This window comes from Blennius ocellaris, assembly GCF_963422515.1.
Source record: "Blennius ocellaris genome assembly, chromosome: 3".
NCBI classification, from domain to species: Eukaryota; Metazoa; Chordata; class Actinopteri; order Blenniiformes; family Blenniidae; genus Blennius; species Blennius ocellaris.
Genome location: NC_137652.1, coordinates 24,677,701 through 24,700,267, shown reverse-complemented (window position 1 = coordinate 24,700,267; position 22,567 = coordinate 24,677,701). Strand labels below are relative to the sequence as shown.

Here is a 22,567-nt window from a genome sequence, read left to right as displayed (position 1 = left end):
CTGGGGTCCGTTTACAAGACAACTGTACTTGCAGACACTAAAAATGCAACTTTTTGAAAAAGGCTCCCAAGATGAAATTTTTGGAAAACACTCAGTTGCCATGGAAATGTGGGGAAAACGCAGCTTTTTGAAAATACCTGTGCACTCTATCTCTATAAACAATGTCCAACATGGCTGTGGGTAAATAATTCTTCTGCAAGTAGATGGACAATAACGTCAATGTTTGCCTTCAGAGTGTCACGACTCCCAGTCCAGATTCTCCTGGGACTTGGTAGTTTTATAGTTGACAGTCACTGAAATAACAACTTCATCATCTGTTCGTGTTCTTCCATCATTAATGTTTGTTTCTCTGCATGCGTGTGAGTGACTTCAATACAAAAAACAAACAAAAACACCCACAAGTGGCCCTAAATGCTAACTCATTTTTTTTCAGCATTTCTTCAGTTTCTGTGTAAACGGACATGGTTTTCAAAACGTCGCCATGTTAACGTGAAATAACAACAACAAATTGCTCTAAAATCAATCTGAAACTCAATGAATGGGGTTTTTGATTTTTTTTTTTTTTTTTCCGTAGCTGTGCTGTCTGCATGGCTAATAAAGATTAAATGCATCAATTTGTGCAAACTATTAATAGAAGGGCTTTCATTTTGAAATTGCCGCAAATCTATTTTGCAAAGAATAAGTGAGTCCAGAATCTATTTCCTGGCCATGATTTTCCCCGATGGCCCTTTTCTCCCAGGAGAAGCTCCTTCCAGCTGATCACTCAATCATCGCTGGCTGATTGTGGTGGATGAAGAGGCTTCACAACCCTTTCATCATCCCCCTCAGCTGTACAGAGCTTTGTTGGAAATTGGCTCTATTTGATTCCTTGTGCTGATACATGATTTAGGAAACACAAGCCTTTAAAATAATAGAGATCCAAAGATATTTAGACATGATTAGGAGGAAAAGGTGGTGAAGAAGAAGAAACTTATCGGAAAATGATGAAAAAGAAAGAAATGAAATAACCCTACCAGGTGTGGAAGGAAAGATAATAGCATGGCATAATATGAGTGTGACAAATGACAGCAGCTGAAGCCGCAAGGTATAAGCTTCTGTAGTCTGGATTCACACGGACGTCATCTTAGCCTGAAATTTAGCTGCTTATATGCCTATGCTGCAGTGCACCAGGTTCAGCTTGATATTGAGCTCATGCATCATGTGGAAAAACCAACAATACAACAGGCTTGATATCTTGAATATATCTATATTTATTTTTTTTCTCAGAAATCCACTCTCCAACATGTCCCACAATGCAAGCTGATGCCATTTCTGCCACCAATAACTGTCGTGCTGCTCACCATACACCCCTTAATTTTTGGCCTAATTTGTCCAATATCTTCAGACAATTATAGAAATGTATCATATTTGGATAATCCACATCTTTTAATTGAAGGTCCAAAGTAATTCAACAAAAAAGATAGACGTTTGTTTCGACTTACATAGTAGTACATGTAGTTTCAAAGAAGAATCTGGGAAAAACCCGTCGTGTGGCAATAACGGCACCCCTCTTTAATATTTGGTTTCACACCCACTGATGACAGCCTCGAAACGTTTCTTGTAGCTGTCAATAAGCTTCTCGCACTACTCAGTGGGTGAGTTCTCTTCTTTTGAAGATTTTCAATCAAATGAGACGAGAAGTCCTTGCTGCCATTTTAAAACAGTCACAACATTTTTTTCCCCCTTTTCTGAGCTTTTGGTAGGGCTTCACCGCACTGTCTGTAAACAAATTGTTGGTGTGTATTGACAACAAGCCTTTATTTTTGAATCATCTGTCCACAGAACATTTTTCCAGAAGGATTCAAATGTGTCCAGATAGTTTTCAGCACAGATCAGTCCTTCCTTTTTATGTCTTCTCATCAGCAATTGTGTCTTCTTTGGCTGTTGCTGAGTTCAGAGGTACCAATAGAGTTGAGCAGGATTGTAGATGAATGGTTATATATGAGTAAACAGCCACTGGCCAAACCTGTTTTGAACATGGTTTAGCTTTCTGTTGTAATGTGAATTGAAAAGGTCAGTGGGACTGATTTGTGAGTGTTAAATGGTAGTGGAAATTACCAGAGTTTGATGAAGAGCATAGCAATTTGTGTGTTTGTGTGTGCATACATGTGTCTGTGTGAGCTTTGCAATGGTTTGTCATCACATACATTAACATTTACAAAGAAGCACAACATTCACTTATAATTTTGTGATTAAAAGAAATGTGAGCATATAAAATAGCAATGCATTTCTTCTCATTACAGGAAAAATGAACTGTGAGGCTTAATCTGAAGAAGGAAAACAGCAAATGTATTGCTTGGTGAAAGATTCCTCTGGAATTTGGATAGTGTTGTTAAAAAAAAAAGAAGATGTTTTTCTTACATAATTAAGACACACATTGCTCTCCCGACCTCCCCTCGGTGCTGATGACCTTAAATTGAACTCATTTCCTTAATTAACTAGGATTGGAAGTGAAATGAGACTAATTACTGAAGTAGTCTGCTATTTAAAGACCATCCAGAATCTACATTTACCTTAACAAGACTCCTGACACGTCCATCCTCTGCAATGCAGAATAGTTTGTTTGGGTGTTGGATATATAGGAAGGTTGTGTGTACTCCAAAGATGTGTGTGTGTTTGTTGTTTCGTGTGTGTGGGTGTGTTTTTGAGCCTTGGCAGTGGAAAAGCAGTGATCGGGTGTCAGATTAAGACAGCATTAAATGAGATAAGGTAACCAAAGCCACCAGAGTAGCACATTTTCAAGCGTGTGACCTGCATCCATGAAGCAAAAGCAGCCTGTGTTTGTACAGATTGTGAAGGAAACCTTAAATCCGATGCCTGTACTCGCGTGTGTGGGTGCAGAGTGATTCACCTTGCAGTTCCTCTTCCAGCTGCCGTTAGCTCAAACTTAATTAGGGGAGAGAAAGCAGGAGTCCATCTTCTTCTCCGGCTCACCATGAGTTGTTTACGAGTCAACCAACTGCTTATTTGATTGCCTGAATAAATGACACAAAGCAAATGAATGTGAGCTCGCAGCTCTCTGTCAGATGGTCCGGCTGTTGGCCCTTTGCGCCTCGATAAATCACCCCCCCCCCTCCCCCATTCGCTCTCTGCACTGACACAACGCATTTTATTTTACACATGAGGGAAGTAAAACTGCTCTTCCCATTGTAAAGCCTGATTATATTCATGTATGTCCAATTTTCTCCCTGTTACATTGTCATTAACAGGCAGCAGGAGTATATTGAACTGGGAGGAGATGTATATTTCTCAATTTCCCAACAGTGCATGGAAACTCTTTGAGATCAATAGCTCGATCACCTAGTCTGCTCTGCTTATACGGCAGGTAATTAGATAGATTGTGCTACAGTAAGTGCTCGTCCTCACCACCTCACCTTTTATCAGCGAAAGGTGATAGCTTTGGAATGACAGAGTACACAAAATAATTGCAGAGGCATCTCCAGCGTTGTGGCTTTGGGCTCTCATCAGAATCCACGAGGCCCACATACATTAAGGCATCTAATCAAATTTGGTTTACAGATGTGACGTGGCCGAGTGTGCAATATTGTTCCAGTCATTTGGGATGCTTCTATTCACTCCACCGCACAGCATCCTTATATCATTAGCATCGGATTCAGTTATGCCTGAAACGTTCTTTGAGCTTTAGGCCTCACCCACAGTCTACTCCGACAAGAAAGAGATTGCAGGCTGGCACGTATAGCAGGCCATGGCACGGCATGGCATGACTAAGAGTGAGCAGAATGAATGAAGCATCAAATGGCTTCTCTGTGATGATTTATGATAATGCATCGCCTATAAAGTAATGTGATGGGCTTCTTAGAGGAAACTTACAGGTCACTGCTTCCTGAAAGATGATCATATGCCATTTCTCAGAAAGTAAAGTGCTTCAAAGCCTCTCTAAGTGTTGCTCATCGAGTCAGTCTTGTGCTTCATCATAATCCGGCGCTCTCTCTGTGAACAAGTTGTTTCATGGCTTTTGAAGCCATGTTTAGGATAATTCACAGTTATTTGACAATGTGAAGCATACATGTAGAGCACTGTTCATCCATACATACTAGGGAGGCACAGATACCACTTTTTTGAAGTCCTAACCGATACTGATACAAGTATTTAATAATTCCCTACGCAAATAATATGCGTTGGCAAAAACCACATCCACACAGCCTCTGCTTCAACACTACAAGCACCTCTAAAAGTGTTGAAGGCTCCAGTAGACTATTGCATCTACAGTAGGCATAGCGATGTGCTATCGATGCACTGCTCTATTCAAATCATCCTGATCAACAGAGCATTTAAACCAAAAAAAAACGACATCGGGCTAACTCCAAATGTCTCTGGTGATTAAGTTGCTGATGTTGTACAATCTACCTTTCTCCTCCTCTTGATATTTTGGCAGTTACAGTCTGTCTAACTTTAGTCATTGTCATTCATGTGAAAGAATCTCGAAATTGCTGATATTGGTAGTCCACTCTTGCGTACCTGCCTACGATGGGTGACATGATGTAATGCTTACTGACTTGTATCGGGGTGCTTTCCAGAGTAGGAGTACTCTGTGCAGTATCGGACTCTATACCAAAATACTGGTATCGGTGTCAGTATCGGTACATCCCTCATACTTGGTTTCTATTCAGGGAGTTGAACCCAGTTTGAATAGGTGAAACACACTGCACAGCCAGTATTTGCACATGGTTGCATCAGGAAGCCCCCCAAAAATGTGCATGCACTAGAAGAATATGCAAACTTCACAGAGAAAGTCCCCACTGAGACAACAGTACTATCACCATCACACTATGCAGTCCCATGTGAAGCACCACTCTCATCAAAATAGAAATGTATTCCAAAGTTCAGCAAAATCAATACCAACACACTCCCAGCTAAACAAATACAGTGTGTATCTCAAGAGTTAGTCTCCTTAGTATTAAATGCTTTTTCTTTGTTTCTGCCCTGAATCAGCAAGCAAACACTGTCTATTAGAGCACAAAGAAAATGGTAAATGCCTGAGACAACTCTGCTGAGAAAAAACGTAATAAATATTTATTTTTATCATAACTCTGTGTTCCCTGCAAAGAATAGCCTCACTGTTTGATGTGGTTACTGATCCTGCACAGCATGTTTTTGTCTCAGGTCTCCCAGCACTCGATCAGTATAGTGCCTTATGATGCATAAAATACAAGAAAGAAAATGAATAAATAAATAAATTTGACAAATAAAAAAAAGAATGAAAAAATGGAAATGTTGTCACTATAGAGGAACTAAACCTAATCACAGAGGTATCAAACATATTTTTATTCAGGGACCACATACAGCCTGATTTCATGTTAAGTTGGATGAATTAAGTAGTGCCCTTCAAGAGTACTTTGTGACCCCCCATGAATCATTGATGACACCTGTGGTCAGGCCCCTGTTGGGAATCACTGGCCTATATGAACCTGTCTGTATTCACTTCCACCTCGGCTTGTGTTGATATTTGAAAGAAAAAAGTTGAAGTATGAGTGTTAGAAGTAAATTACTGGAAAAATACTTTACTACCTTTTTTTTCCTTTTTTGGGGGGGGGGGGGGGGTAATACATGTCCATATCACCAGAATTCAATCACAGTGAATCAGATGCATCTGGATGAATGTTTTCCTCTCCGGATCAGGACCAGATATTTAATAAGTCATTGTGGAAGTAAGGTTAAGTAGAGGTAAACTATAGTATACATTTCTTTGTAGAAGTACATGTCCACATTACCACAGTTCAATCACCGTTATTCAGTTTATTTCATTATTAGATAGATAGATAGATAGATAGATAGATAGATAGATAGATAGATAGATAGATAGATAGATAGATAGATAGATAGATAATACAAAAAAATCCAAACTTCTGAATAAAAATGACCAGAAAGAAGAAAAACGTAATCTGCTCATTCGTCATAAACAATCAGTTTACAATGTCCATAAAACAAAACAAAAATAAATTACCAGAAAGTCTGAGAGACTTGCACGTCCACTCACTCATATCAGAGTTTTATCACATGAGAAACACTGTAATACTCTTACATTTCTTTGTATTTCAATAATGTGTTGGTTTTCTTTACATTTTGAATTCTTGCGGTTTGGTTCTTTCACTTCCGAGATTGTTTCATATATTGACCAATACTGAAATGCAGCGTTCCGTTAATTTGGTTAAAAAAAACGAAAAAAACAAACAAAACTTGGTTTTATGAAAGTGAATGAAATACATCTGGGTGTATGTTTTCCTCTCAGGATGAGGATTGGGACCAGATCTGTCAGATCTGTCCTCCCCTCCACATCCTGTGACGGGCCAGCCCTCCTCCGTCCCGCCCTCAGCCAGGATCCGCTCCGGATCATCCGTCTCTGCAGCGGGACACACGCAAAAAAGAAGCTACGAGAGGAAACAAAACAACCGACCCAGCCGGAGGAAGCAGAAAAACAAAATAGAAAATAATAAGAGAAAAAGACGCTCCTGATCTGCGGCGCGCAGGCGAGACGCGTCCTGCGGATCCGGCGCCAAGCGGCTGTCCTTCAATTATTGAACTCGGTGGTCCTGAAGAGGTCCCATCTGGATGAAGAAGAGGAGGAAAAGCATCCTGCAGGACTGTGAGAAGTAAAATGATTTGAGTCTGCTCAGGGGGAAGAATGAAGTTTGCGCTGGCGGTGTTGTGGTTTTGCCTGGCTCTTACGAAAGCTGCGGCGCAAGGTAAGGATCAGGAGACGCGCTCCTTAATATTAAACTGTTGAGCTCATGCAACTGGCACAACATGACTAAAACCACACAGGACGAAGCTGGAAGAAAATCTTTGTACTGACTCTTCGTGTCTGATCGTGTTGCACGATGGAAAAACGCGTCATCGCGTTAATATTTCATTAATCAACCAGACTAATTAAGCAGAGTCCTGCGCAAAGCTTTTCGCAGAGGACGCGTGGTTGGAGAAAAACATCGGTGGAAATCGCGTTTAATTCAAATGTGACTACACTTTTTAATCGTGGGAGGAAACAGGACGAATTGATGGGGGTCAGGTTAGAGGACCACGTTCATGATTTATTAAAGAGTGAGTGCGCAGCGCCCCCCTGGGGACGTGCGCCACTGAGGAGGAGCTGGACTTAACATCAGCATCAACCTCACTTTAATAAGGCTCAGTGAAAATGCAATAAACATGGCAGAGACGGGGAGAGCAATTCCCACACATAATAAAGCTGTGACTGAGGTTTGTCTCGTAGACTTTGTTATGAAAAGTATAGAGTGATATTGTGGCACTTGTGTGTTTGCCTGTGTGAGGTAACATTTTGGAGATTCTTCTCTAAAATCATTACAACCCTTTGTAAGTCAATGCAGTTTCCCAAAGGTAAAAAAAAAAAAAAACAACAAACACACATAAAGCTTTCAGATGTTTAAGTTCTGAAGCAAACTATGGTTATAGAGAATTAAGCAGCGAATGGATGCAAGTTCATTCATTCCAAGGTTTAGAAATGTTGGAAAATGTACACGTGTGCATGTGTGTTTTCACCTGATAAAATGGAATATATTTACATGACAAGGGCTGGTGTAAATTGGAACACAAAGTAGTTGTGTGTGTGTGTGTGTGTGTGTGTGTGTGTGTGTGTGTGTGTGTGTGTGTGTGTGTGTTATATTATTACAAGCTTTCTGTGAAGCAGCCACTCTAATCATGAAATGGAGTGAACTTGGCAGTGCAGCCAAACTAAATATATATCTATATGAGAGAGAGAGAGAGAGAGTGAGAGAGAGAGAGAAAGAGAGAGAGAGAGAGAATGTTCATCTGTCCTTCATTAAATTAGAGGCTCTTCCAGTATTGGCCTGTTTTTAAATTCATTAGGAATCACATTCAAACTAACACTGCACTTCCTGCAGAGGACTGTGGATTAAAGATGGAAAAAGTTGGCACGAGATGATGTGCTTTGACTCTAACGGCTGGGTGCGCTCCAAATGAGACAAAATAAAGCATGACTCACTAACCTCTAGTGCAGTGCAGATCTCTCAGTTTTGAGAGACTCATCTTTGAGGTTTCATTCACCAGCTGAGTGCAAAAGAGATGAAGGATTTTCCCTTTGTAGTGAAGAAGCATCCATCCAACTCAGCAGTTGATTTATCTGCAGCACAGTTTTAAGGAGCTGGAGCAATCCCAGGTGACATTGCACTACTGGCACGATATAGCTGACACATAGAAACCCTCACACACTCATAGACGCCTTCTGTTTCAATTCTGAAAGGAAGCAGGTGTGCCCACCATTCTCTCACACTGCTTCATCCAACCGAGTGCCACTGGAGCCGATTCCAGTTGATGGCAGGTGAAAGCAGCTTACAATCATTCAAAGTCGATGGTCTACTGTGTTTGGCAGGACTTGGAGTAGGTGAAGGAAGCAGGACCACTTGAGCAAATCCCATGTTGGCACAAGGAGAATATATAGAAGTCGTTATCGTAGTTATGTGAAAAGATGTCAGATAGACAACCCACCCAGGATTGAATTGGAAGAATTTGATCTGATCAGCTATTGGCCTATTTAGCCAATTTGTTATGACAGCTGATATAAACTGACTGGCTTTACTGACATGCCATGAACAGCCATGATGTGTTCCCGCCGTAGCAGCATGAGCATGACAGTGGTGTGAAAACAGTCCAACAAGCCAATTGCAACATCTACAATACCAGTATTTCAAGAGGTAGACAAATCAGAAATTACAGTAAAGCAGCTGTACTGGATTAAAAGCGAAAACTAAATTCTGCACCGCACTATAACAGCTGCTCTGAGAGCGGTCTGAAGAAAGCACCTCAAAGCAGCAACAGTCCAGCATGAATGTGGTATGAAAGCAATTACCACAGGTTTTGCTGTTAAGGTTCCCATAGTCATTTTAGTGATGCAGACGACTTTATAAATACACAGCTATACACACAAGTGAAAAGTGACACATAGGTTTGGTAAGCGCCTCATGGGGAGAGGCTTTAAGCTTTTTTTTAGGCTTTTCGTTCTGTATAATAATGAAGACAAAGGAAATGCCTGGTTTCAAACACAGTTTGTCCTTTGCGTCATGACATTATAATTCAAATATCTCCTTACCAGAGCTGTGCAACAAAGTACGTGACAACATCCAAGATCATTCACAACAAGAAGTGAGAACAGTTTGACCCCATTTACATGATAAAGTTTCAGAACCCGAGCATTTTTCAGAAAATTGAGTCATCACCTGTTTCCATGGACTTGATGCATTTTCATAAAGTTCAACCATTAGAGCCCTTTTCAACCAAAGCACAACAGCAGTTAGGCATTTGTTTTACTTGAATAGGGCCTTAGTTTTACTACAGACATGTGGAGCCTCGGTATTTGCTTCATGCTCACCACCATTTCTAAAAAAAATCGAATTCGCGCCTGCTTCTTATCTATACTGCTTGGGTGTATGTATCTCTCTGTGACTGTCCACTATGCTGCTGTCACACTGTAGTTCCTAACTTGTGGGACAAACAAAGGTTTATCTTATCTTACCCCGCTCTGGGTAATCATGTTCAAATTGCGAGCAAAAAAGCCTAAATGGAAGAACGATGTCCTGCAGTAATTTGCTGGATGCATTAATGGCTGTTCACAGGTTGGCTCTGATGTATTTGGACAGTGCAGCACACAGGTGGTGATCTCTGGTCCTTTGGTCTTCCGATGTCCACAGTCTTTGACATAACATGACTGTGTGTGAACTGATGTGTTTGGGCACATGCAGTCATGTACTTAAGGCCATTATGACTAATGGGGTTAAGCATTGTGAAAAGTCTTGGTTGCCCTTCAGGCATCTGTCAGAGCCGAGCCACCCCTCCCGGCTGCAAAGCATGCCCTTCTCACTCCTTTTTAATTCCTTTGTCTCTCAGTGGTGTGGAAGCATTCTCATTAGGAATCAGCAACTTTTAGTGGAGTTTAGGCACAAAGCTGTAGTAAAAAGGCGAAAACACAAAGTGAAACTGTCATTCGGATCCATTAGTCTGTAACCAAAATCGGGTTCCCTTCTGTTTTTCCTTTCTCTTATTACCCCTCTCAGTGGTATTTCCTGCTGGGGTTCTGTAGTGAACAGATGGCGGCGGTGGGAAGGTGATCGTACCACTGTGTCACCCACGGGGTGTTTCAGATTGAGTAGAAGGCAGGGGGGGTTGTCTGCATGCTGGGTCACCCCTGTTTCTTTATCAATCATTACACACATGCACACACGCATGCACATGCATGCGCACACACACACACACACACACACACACACACACACACACACACACACACACACACACACACACGCACACACTAATGCATCATAATTTGCCTACGGTCAACCCCATCCCCCCCAACCAACCATCACAGTATATTCTAATCAATACTTTACCCTTCACCTCTGCTCAAGCACGCACGCACGCACGCACGCACGCACGCACGCACGCACGCACACGCACACGCACACACACACACACACACACACACACACACACACACACACACACACACACACACACAGGGTCAATCAGCGTCCCTCTGAGGGAAGGAGCTGGCTCTTGTAGCGGAATCCATCCCTGTGGCGTTGGACCGCTGTGGCTCCCGTGTTCCTGTTGATGAGGATCTTGAGACCGAGTTGCCTCCTGCAGGGACGGTAGAAAGACCAATTCAGTCGACTGTATGTGCTGATGCCCCGTTTCAAGTCTTTACAAACTGAGCATGGATCTGATGCAATGGGAGGTAATCCTTCTGCTTGTGAACACAGCATGTAGCTACTTTCACTTCTGATACAAACACACCCAACACCAAACAGGAGGAGACTGAAAGCAGATGAAATAAGGACTACTTTGTGTCCAAATGTGCTCCTTTAATCTAGATCTTTTGCTTCATTATTGACATTTGCTTTGATTTACAGCAGATTTAGAACCCCCTAGGTTTGTATTTAATTTTGAATGCCTTGTCTGCACAATTTGTCCATCAGCCTAAACTCAGTTTGCCATGATATTATTGATACGAAAACCTCCATTAAGGCCTTTTTTACACAGTATTTATGATATTCAATCAGTTCAGCTGTTCTTTTGAGTCAGATTTGATAAGCTTTACTCTCTTCTTGTGTATTTTATAAACTTGCACTCTATTTTTAGCCTTTACAAGAACATACTTTATCTTTGAAATAGATAGACAGACAGAGCTTAAATACTAGGAATGTACCGATTCAGTATTGGTAGTTCTCATACTTGGAAAAAGATCCCCGATGACATCATCTGTCAAGAACAAGTACAGTACATAAACCATGCATAGGGCAGAGTGTGGATTGATGCTACACACTGCTGTATGTGTACTGTAGACTGTAGGGCAAATGGAGATTTATATAGCGTCGACACAGGCTGTGAGGTGGTTTACTGTGTTGCATAGCTTTTGCATATGGAGTATGAATTAGGCTTTATGGCAAAGTGGTATTGGTGCATCCTCATTAAATACTCACTGCATTCATTCCTATTGAAATTAATCTTTGTTGGTCATGGTGATGTTTGTTAGTCAAGGCTACTGGTCTAGTGATACAATATATAAGTACATACCTAACCAGGGATGCCCTCTGTCTCTGTCTTTGGTAAACAACATTTGCACAATCGAGGGTGTCAAGTATTGTACGCGGCATGTAGGATGTAAGGCCTGTGCTTCCATCCAAGTTAAAATGGTAATTTGTTTTCTCCCTTCAATTCGCCTTGCTGTGTATGTTTCTTTCCCCTTGCTCCAGTTAACGTATCCTTCTGTAACGACCTCTCTCCCCCCATTCTGTCTCACTCTGAGACAAGAGGGAATTGCTTTGGGTCACTCTGTCTCACTCCTTCACTTATCAGCTCGCTCCACTCCTCTGCTGCAATCTCCTCATTCGAACTTCTCTCTGCCGTCAATCAGCAACACGGCCACACATGCCTTGCCAAACATTGGCCTCTCATGTAGACGAATGGGCTGAGCTTTGAGCTGACGAGTTACAGTGGGAGGCGTGCAAATACTGCGTAATGCTCGGAGCATCCGGCCAACGCTGCCATCCATTTGCATCTCAGCGACATGTAGTGGGAAGGCGGTTCAGTTTCTCCCTCAAGGACAAAGTGACGAGGTAGAAAACTCCCAAACAACTGTCCGTGACGTCAAACTCTGACTACAAGACTGTAGAGTGCTGCAGGAGGGACGAATCCTGCGCGCAGGAGAAGTGGACAAATCACATTTGAACTTGGAAATTCCCACTGGGAATGTGGAAAGATTCAGTGAGCTTAAAGAAGTTAATGTGCTGCCACTATGACATGATTGTATCGGCTTGAGAAATATTATTTCCAAACAATATTTCTTTAATCACACTATATTTAAAGTGAAAAATCAACTCTCACATGTTTAAAATCAGATGTGGAGTAGGGCTGCCTAATTTAATGTAAATTCATCGTTATTTCACTGTCAATGCCAGAAAATACTGACTGAACTGAAATATATTATATATCCATACATTTATGCTCTGCAGTTCAAAATTATTTAATTTGAATGAATTCAAAATCCAAATTGCATGATTTTAAATATGATGGAAAATGCATTTAATCACAATTTAGTTTACAAAACTATGAAATTGATTAATAAAAACATTTGAATTAATTGACAGTTACTAATATTTTCATACCTGCTGTCCACCCTAACAAAATGCTCCATTTCTGAAATGATATTACATGGTTGGCACCATGTAATAGAAAAAAACATAAAGAAAGAAGAAATAGAAACACGACCCAGTCACAGCTGGTGTAAATAGTGGCAAGAGAAGGGGACTGTTATTAGGAAGGTCAAATATGAGAGCACATAGATGTTAACGTCATCTGCGTAAGTGTTTGTAGTATTGCAATAATCAACATTAGTTCATATTGGTTGTTCAAATAATATCGTAGAACTCAATCCTATGTACCAGGCAGAGCAATGATTGCGAATGTCAGCAGAGTTAAAGTCATTTTCAAGTAAAAGTGTAAAAACTTCAATTAATTTTGGGTGTCCATTTAGTGCTCAGAGCTACTGAAAATGGAACTTTCTGAAAACGGCTCCCAAGGTGGAACTTTTTGAAAATGTTCCAACTCATCTAAACGGGGGAGGAGGCATCTTTCTGTAATTGGTTATGCTTCGTTTTGCTGTAAACAACAAATACGTTGCTTCTGTGCACACATATACACACCACAGCTGTAGTAAAATAGATCTTCTGCACACACACACACACACACACACACACACACACACACACACACACACACACACACACACACACACACACACACACACACGAGTCGACGGACAATAAAAACATTGTTTCCGCCAGACTGTCATAACCCCCAGTCCATATTCCCTTGCATAGCTTTATGGTTGACAGTGACACAGAATAGCAATCCCACCTCATTATCTGTCCATACGAATGTCCGTGCACTCCCATTGTTCATTGTTGTTTATAGTGTATTATTTGGTGTGAATGTTTTTGTAGTTTCATTACAAAAACAACTAACAGCACCCACTCGTGGCTCAACATAAACACTATGTCGCTATGCGTTTCGTGTGTTCGTTATGATGACCTAAAGACTTGCCCAGGGTTTGACCTGCCAAACTTTAATAAGGTTAATAGTATTATACTTGATATTTTCTTTTCCGAGTCTGGCGCCTCGCAGATGTTTACAGATGAATGGCGTCCTGTGAAGGAAGTGCGTTGTTACTTGATCGCACTGTTTCCTGCTCTGCCCGAGCGTCACTCTTCAACTGACTATTATGTCTCGTGCCCGGCTGCACAAAGTGCTCTGAGCTCTTTTTGACTCCCATGGCAGTTCTTCTGTCGGAGGTGATCATGTCAGCATGATGGTTGCGTCAGCCTTGGGAGCTGCGATGCGTTCTCTCGGCCATGACCAGCTGTCGGGCCCGGGCTGACTTGTTCGTGTGCCTCACTGCCAGACCCTGACTTCATCTTAGAGACTCGAGAGAGATGCTTCACTTTAGTCATGCATGACTTTTTGTTTCTAATTATGTAAATCTTGGAGGATGTTGTACAGTCAGTATGAAAGAGTTTGAGGACAGCAACCACTGAGGTATTGTTGTTTTTAAAGTTACACATCAGTACCTGATTAATATATTGATATTATATTAAAGATTGATTATGAAAGAGAGGAGCTGCTGTCTGTCTGGGTCTTTGTATTTTCTGGAAAAAAAAAAAACTTTAATTTTGGTCGATGTTACACTTCTTGGGAGATTTTTAATGAATATAATTGACATTTATTCATTTTTGTAAGTCACAAACATAAAAAAGTAGGCTTTGTAATAATAACACATGAGTGTTCAACCTGTCATTAAGTGTCATTAAGGTTATAAGACACCTATACCACATAATTATAATTACGTTAATTATGGTTCTGACATTGTATTTATTTGTTCATTTAAATGTTTCTTGTGCATTTGCATGTTTTTCCACATGGATATTCATTATTGATTGTTTGAGATGACAGTTTTCCTTTAGATGAATTATAGAAAGTCTGATAACCATGTTTACCTTTTTCACTCAGTCAACATCAGGTTAAGATTTCAATAACATCTATACTTTTTTACATAAAAACAACGATGTACGCCTGCCTCTTCAGCGCAGAATATTTCCCGCAGCCTGCAAACAACAACACAAATAGCACAATAGCAGAACGAAAAGGCACAGAGGCCAGAAACGTGATATTGACATCTAACTTTACCAAGCAGCTTCAGTTTCCTTTCAGTTTGCACGTGATGCTTCACACTTCATTGATGTAGGTGCACAAACAAAAACAGAGAGCGGAATGATATGTGAATATGAAACATGAAGTGAAACCTGAGCCATTGTGTGGCCTGTGCAGACTGTATTGATTAAGACAGAACTAAGTTTTCATGAGACTCGTGTGAGGCAGCAGCAGAGCAGCATGGGAAACTTGTGGCAGACAGATCAAGATGTGTGTACAACATTTTTAAGTCTGAGGAGCACCAGAGACTCCTTTGAAATTACTAGTGAGGACTCATATCTACTATTGTTGCATAAAAGTCTTTCTGCAGCAGCAAAATTAATTGTGATTCTCATAAATTTTTGCTGCTGTGCTTGTATTGTTTTGACATGGACTCAAATTGATCAGAGATTTTCTCACTCAGCGACATTGTAACTACTACTTAACCATAGATTATCATTAAGTTTAAATTAAACTTGTTTCAGGTTACAAAAAAATAAAGATAATTTCCCCTCAATAGTGCATCGGGTGCAGAGACTTTCTTTTGAGGTTTTCCTTCTTGTAGCTGTTTAGTAAAGGATATAAAATACATGTTGGTTTACGTAGATGAAAGTGACAGAAATCTCTCCGTCCTCCCAGCCGATGGCTCCCGGCCTGTATGTGTCTCGTCTCCTTCTCCATATCTTCTTTCTTCTCTCTCGTTCAGCAGCTCAGGAGGACTTTGTGTCTCTGGCTGAGATGGAGGACTCCCTGCTGAGGAACCTTTTCAAGGGCTACCAGAAGTGGGTGCGTCCAGTTCAACATGCCAACGACACCATCACCGTCCGCTTCGGCCTGAAGATCTCCCAGCTGGTGGATGTGGTGAGGAAATATCACACTCGGTCACAAGCAGCTGTGCAGCATATGGGAAGGTCAAGTTATTTATTGGAGGCAGGGCGTTCACATTGTGCCGAGAAGAACACACTTTGTGCTTATGTGGCACCTGTTGGTGTAATGGATGAGAGGAGGGGCTCATTTAGATGGAGGTTTAATTCTAATTCTACTACTTTCTGCATTTTCCTACTCTAGTACCTCTGAAATGTTCCCATAATCCTCTGCTGTTTAGAGGTGTAGCCTGCATATGCTACACGAGGGCAGCACATTTTGGATGTAGTTGTATATACTCAAGCAAATCAACTTTAACATTTAAATTAGACTTCACTGCTCTTTTTTTTTCTTATATATTATGCATAATATTCATGCTAGATATAAAAGCTTTTTATACAGTCTGTTGGACAAATAGTAGCTAGACACAGGAGCTGTGATGTTTCCTTCACAAGTCATTTCCTTTACAATGCTCTGAACCTGAGCAGGCAGCTCTTTATGGGAATTAACCTCACTTTGTTTTATTTTAACAAGGTAATAAGATTCCATTTAGGTCCCTCTGGGAATTAGAAGAAGAAGCACTTCACAAGTATTTAGAACAAAGAGATACATTTTAAAAAAGACTTAAGGAGCTCACAATGAGGGGAAAATTAAGAAAATTTAGATGATGCTGTTTATGTCAAGGACATGAACGAGACATCAGCAGACGAGTCACTGTCATGATGATAACCGAGGTGCGAACATTGAAAGGGAGGACAAAAACAACGAGGAAGGAAGAAAGGTGAAGAGAGGTCCAGCATGATCGTTCACAGCAGCACAGGAAGTAATGAGGCCATCAGGCTGAGAGGAACCAGACTACATTCATTATTTACACCACACACACACACACACACACACACACACACACACACACACACACACACACACACACACACACACACACACACACACACACACACACACACACACACACACAACTCCACAGAGGGCAACATTTAGGCAATGTCAGCATTTTACAGTCATGCATCTTTAGATGAATAACATTTAGGACTGCACCCTCTGGTGGCAATGTAACTACACTACAGATAATATCACCATGGCCTGATTCATCTATATATCCATCTATCCATCTATCTATCTATCTCCCCTCCAGGTTAGCTCTTTAAGATGCTGGTAAAGTAGAAACGTTCTTAGTTTAACTATATATTGTTGTTTATAATAGATATTTTAGGATATTTTTAAGCAATATTTAATTTTGTTTTGTTTGTTCACCCCAAATGGGGAAGTTCAGGTATCACAGCGACTCCACATTGCACTAAAGAACATTTAAAAATTAATATTATAATATTTATTGAGAAAATGATACAATCATAAGAATTTGCAATACAAATGCACATCAGTATTTACAACATGAAACAAACGAAGAAATGAACGAACAGCAAGCACACTGGACATATTTCAAAAAGGGAAAAATATACAGTGTTTTATTAACAGAGCTCCCCAAAGGTTACAAAAACAATTCAAGCTGTTTTGCTGGAGGAAAAAACCCCACAAAAATAATAACAAAAACATCGAAAGGGAACTCAGCCCCTAACAATGGCCAGTAACTAAAGCCAAGGCCAAATAACCAAGAAACACTCAAGTCTGTCACTCACTCATCTACTTCAGGTTTTATATACCTGCGGCCCTTCCCATGTGGCCAAACCATTGACGTAATTATTACACTTTACTTTAAGATGCTACAAATAGACTCACCAAATACCGGTAATTCACCTTTCATCACCATTTTACAACTTCACCAAAGTCCTATAATAACTGATATCGAGGGAAATCAGAGATTAGCCCAATATATTCTCCCCTCTAATCTCTGCCACACTTGGTACATGCCATTAACGTGGAATGTACCAAATGGACCTGGAACCTGCTGATGAGCTGGGGTGAAGATAAAGAGAAAAACAAACATTTTGGAAGTAAATGAACAAATAATAAAAACAGGATTATGTAAGTATCAACTGATCTTTTATCCCAACATGTCAGCATTTCAATTGGTGTAAAATTATGAAATTATGTTTATTGATAAGAACTTGCACTGCTGGAGTAGCAGGCCGAGGCCTGTACTCATCGTTCACTTCATCACCAGAGCCTGAGAACAAACAAAATTATATAAATATACAATATTCTCAAATATACATATTTACCGCGATAATAAGTTGGTCATATTTTATATTCAAATAATTTGTATATGGTTGTTCTATAATGGTCAGATACATTAATTACAGTTGTTTAGAAGTCTGCACAGTCAGGTTTAGAATTTTTTTTTAACATTTTCTGCATGATAGTGTTTCAACCCTCCCTTTTTTTGGCCACTTTAAGTAGATTTTACACTTCGGATGCTCCGACAGGACTCTGATTATGGTTTCATAAATCATGGCTGAGGACCTGCGAGTTGCAAACAGACAATCACACTCACATTCACATCTTTAGGTGAGTTTTAACTCATGAATTAGCCTAAAATGTATGTAATAAATTTTTTTCTGTCCTGCACATGTCAACATGGTCTATTCAACAAGAGCACGATCGAAGCATGCAGTCTTTATATATTTATTTCAGTGGTTTTTTTACCCAATTAGCATGTATTAACAGATACATCCTGAAGCAAAGCGCTTAACCCCAATACTGCGACACTGAGCTGCAAGCAGAAGAAGTAATTAACCCGATCCCCTCCCTGAAAAAATGTTTTCTCTCAGGCTTACACACTTTCTTCTTCAACTTTTTTTGTCTACAGCTCCTAGTTTGCTCCCCACCTCTTCATTAGCCTCTCCCAGTAAGCAGGATTATAGAGTGGACTCACTTTCTTCATGTTTTTTTCTTGCAGGATGAAAAGAACCAGCTCATGACTACAAATGTGTGGCTCTGGCAGGTATGGGGAAATTATAAAACTATCTTCAAAAAGTCACTTTTCTTTATTTATTCACAGTAACTGTTCAAAAGGAAAAAGTATTTCAGTTTATTGTTTCATCAAATGTGATTTATTATTGTATAACATTTACATTACATTTTTATTCCATTCATATTTCATGCTGCTTGATTTTATGTGCAATGAGTGAATGATTTAGCTTCTTTTCCAAGCTGACCCCAGCTTTCATTATTCAAGCTTCTCACGTGATCATAAGGCACCGGCTTCTCTTTTCTGGAGTGCATGAGTGAAGATTATTTCACTGGTTTTGCATTTGTATTTTTCACAGTACTGAGAAGAAGTTCATCTTACATATGATAACTTCCTCATTTCTTTGTTTGATTAACGATGAGTTCATGAGAACTGCAGAACACATGGAAAAAAGTTACATCTGCGTTGCATGTGGAGGACTTATAAAAATTATGAGCTTTCCCTGGTTTCTAGTTATGGAAAGTCTGATATCAGTTCATTTTATTTGTATCCCATCAAATACAATACAGTCATTTCAAGACATGGTGGAAAGGAAAAGCAAAATTTTAATGGGAAGAAATGTGCAGAATCAGACTCAGAGATGGGTTAGGGTTAGACTTGCTGGCCTCTCTGATCTGCTGTCCATGGTGCTGAAACAGACAAGTTTTATCGGCGAAACATTTCAGGTTGGGTGACTTGTCATGTGTTGTTCTGATCAATGTTTTGAAGGAGTGGGTCGATGTGAAGCTAAAGTGGGACCCAGGTGACTACGGGGGGATTACTTCCATCAGAGTCCCTTCAGAGACGATCTGGCTGCCTGACATCGTTCTGTATGAAAAGTTAGTTACAAACATTTTATAGTCACTGCTGGACAACGTTTTAGAACAAAATCAATTATCCTTTCATTACTGCTGCTTTTTCCGTCCTGAAATCTTGTTTCCCAGTGCTGATGGTCGCTTTGAAGGCTCCCTGATGACCAAAGCCATCGTGCGCTGGGATGGAACCATCACATGGACTCCACCTGCCAGCTACAAGTCTTCCTGCACCATGGACGTCACTTTCTTCCCCTTCGACCGGCAGAACTGCTCCATGAAGTTCGGGTCGTGGACCTACGATGGAAACATGGTGGACCTGGTCCTGGTGGATCACTACGTGGACCGGAAAGACTTCTTTGACAATGGCGAATGGGAGATCTTGAACGCGACCGGAGTGAAAGGCAGCCGGAGGGACGGCGTGTACTGGTACCCGTTCATCACCTACTCCTTCATCCTGAAGAGGCTGCCGTTGTTCTACACGCTCTTCCTCATCATCCCCTGCCTAGGACTGTCCTTTCTCACTGTGTTGGTCTTTTATCTCCCGTCGGACGAAGGGGAGAAGCTGTCACTTTCCACATCAGTGCTGGTGTCGCTCACTGTGTTTCTGTTGGTCATAGAAGAAATCATCCCGTCTTCATCAAAGGTGTGTGACACTGAGCATACTTTAGAGTCAGTAATTTGCTTCAAATGCATATTTTTGGACTGTGAGAGGAAATTGGAGTAAACCCACATGCACGCAGAGTAAACTTCCCGCCTCACTCAACCCAGGTTCAAATTAGAGACTCTCACTGTGAGATGAGAGTATTGATCACTGCGACCCGCTGAGTAACCTCTGCAGGTATTTTTCCACTTTCCACGACTGTGTTTCACCTCCTTCGCTCTGCTCCTGCAACAGTTTCCTGTGCTCACTCATCCTGATTGTGATCTTAATTGCAGCATCCCCTAATTAACACAAATCACAAACCACAGTTGTCTCAATTACCCACAGCTTAAACTACACATCAGCTCAATTAAGAAGCTATTGACTTCAGATGTTTCTTGGCCAATTGTGAAACATGATGGAAAGTAGAGCTGAAAATGGGAATCACTGCATTTGCTTGTGTGGCGTTGTGTTTCTGTGGGATGTCTCCATACTGGTGCATTTCAAATAACGGAAAGTAGTTGGAATCGTTTGTTCAGAGTGATTTGATATGTGAAATTAAGTTTCATATGTATAGATTGCAGATTTATCCTAACACATATTTGCTTTCTCCTTCCATCGACCACTGCAGGTTATTCCATTAATTGGGGAGTACCTGCTGTTCATCATGATCTTTGTCACCTTCTCCATCATTGTCACGGTCTTTGTGATTAATGTGCACCACCGCTCTTCCGCCACCTATCACCCCATGGCGCCCTGGGTAAAAAGCCTGTTCCTTCAGAGACTGCCCAGACTGCTGTGTATGAGAGGACACACCGACAGGTAAACACTATCAGACACAACCAAAGCAATCATACTAAAATCCCTATGAAAGTATTTGGAAAGTATAATATGTGTGTGTGTGTGTGTGTGTGTGTGTGTGTGTGTGTGTGTGTGTGTGTGTGTGTGTGTGTGTGTGTGTGTGTGTGTGTGTGTGTGTGTGTGTGTGTGTGTGTGTGTGTGTGTGTACATACAGTATGTATCATGGGAAGAGGACAGCTCTGTCTTAATTCTTAAAACTTTCATATTTTCTATCAATTTCTGAAGCCTTGCTGATATTCCAATCTTGTAGTAGATTGTCAATAAAAGGAATCTAAATACTTGAACTAGTATCAATTACAGGCTTCACATGCAAAATAGCAATCTTTGTTCTTCCTCAGATATCACTACCCAGACTCCGAAATGCGCAGCCCGGAGCTGAAGTCCCGTCGAGGTCTGGGGAGGCGGGGCATCCCGGGAAACAGCGGCCAGCAGAGGGCGCCGCTCAGCAGTAAAGAGGATGAGAGCCAGGCGTGGCTGGCGATGTTGGAGAAGGCTACGAATTCTGTTCGCTACATTAGCCGTCACATCAAGAAGGAGCACTTCATACGAGAGGTGAGTAGAACAGGTTAAGGTCCTGTTTGTTCATAACTCACTGTGAAGATAAACATAGTTTCTGCTAGATACTTGTGCTCAGCATTGAGTTGAGTGCTGTGTACATAGAATGTGTAGAATTAGTACATTTTTTCTCACATGAAACACTGGAAAAGTATCTCCTACTTTCAAATTATGCACCTGATCGATGAGCTTAACACGAAAATATGAACAAAAAAGAAACTACAGCGATACAGTTTTTTTTTTATCACACCCATTGTGCAAATCAATCTGAGGACTGAGTTTTCCAATATTCTCCAAATGTGTTCAAGAAGTCAAATTGAGGCTGGATTTTTGAAAATTCAGAGCTAGTGCAATCTCACTGACTTCTTTGTTTCTTTATACATTATTGTTTTCATGATCTAATCATATATCTAATGGTGAACAACAGGATTGTTTACAGCTGTTGGCAATAAAAAGGAAAATTCTTTATATGCCTAATGATGTTCATTCATTAATTATTTTATGTTTATCAAAGATTCTCTAAAGTGTTCTCTTGTGTCAAACAAATGTTGGTTCAGGGGTCACATACTGACAGTCCAATTTCATCTTGAGTGGGCTGGACTGGCAAAATAGTCTTCAAATTCAAACTTGAGTTTTTCTTTGTGGCTCACAAAATGTAAATTTTCATAAAACAGTTATGAATATAATTGACAACAATCTCAACATAAAGCCAATTTTAATGAAGCCTTCTGAGGTCAAAATTCTGTGAAATGTCCAGAAATCTTCTCCGATAGCTGTTGCATTACTCTTGTTTTTCCAAACTCACCCTGATAGCATGGCTTAGAGGATATATTCCCTCTTCTTCTGTCTCATCAGGTCGTTCAAGACTGGAAATTTGTTGCTCAGGTGTTGGACCGGATCTTCCTGTGGGCTTTCCTCACTGTCTCTATCCTCGGAACTGTTCTCATCTTCACCCCTGCTCTGCAGATGTACCTCAGCTCACCTTAATGCGTGCACACACACACACACACACACACACACACACACACACACACACACACACACACACACACACCCACACACACACACACACACACACACACACACACACACACACACACACACACACACACACACACACACACAAACACGTTCTTG

The 22,567-nt window shown here is 40.8% G+C and overlaps 1 protein-coding gene across 1 annotated transcript; it reads left to right on the top strand.

Moving 5' to 3' along the window:
- Positions 1 to 6,679: 6,679 nt before the first annotated feature.
- LOC308144284 (neuronal acetylcholine receptor subunit non-alpha-3-like) lies at positions 6,680 to 22,417 on the top strand (the record flags this gene model as incomplete). The annotated part of the gene is made up of 8 exons (XM_080515371.1): positions 6,680 to 6,743; positions 15,479 to 15,630; positions 18,509 to 18,553; positions 19,289 to 19,398; positions 19,504 to 20,017; positions 20,646 to 20,836; positions 21,214 to 21,427; positions 22,286 to 22,417. The coding sequence occupies exons 1-8, from the start codon at positions 6,683 to 6,685 to the stop codon at positions 22,415 to 22,417; spliced, it is 1,419 nt and encodes a 472-aa protein (XP_080371497.1). The 5' UTR covers positions 6,680 to 6,682.
- Between the last annotated feature and the right edge of the window lie 150 nt (positions 22,418 to 22,567).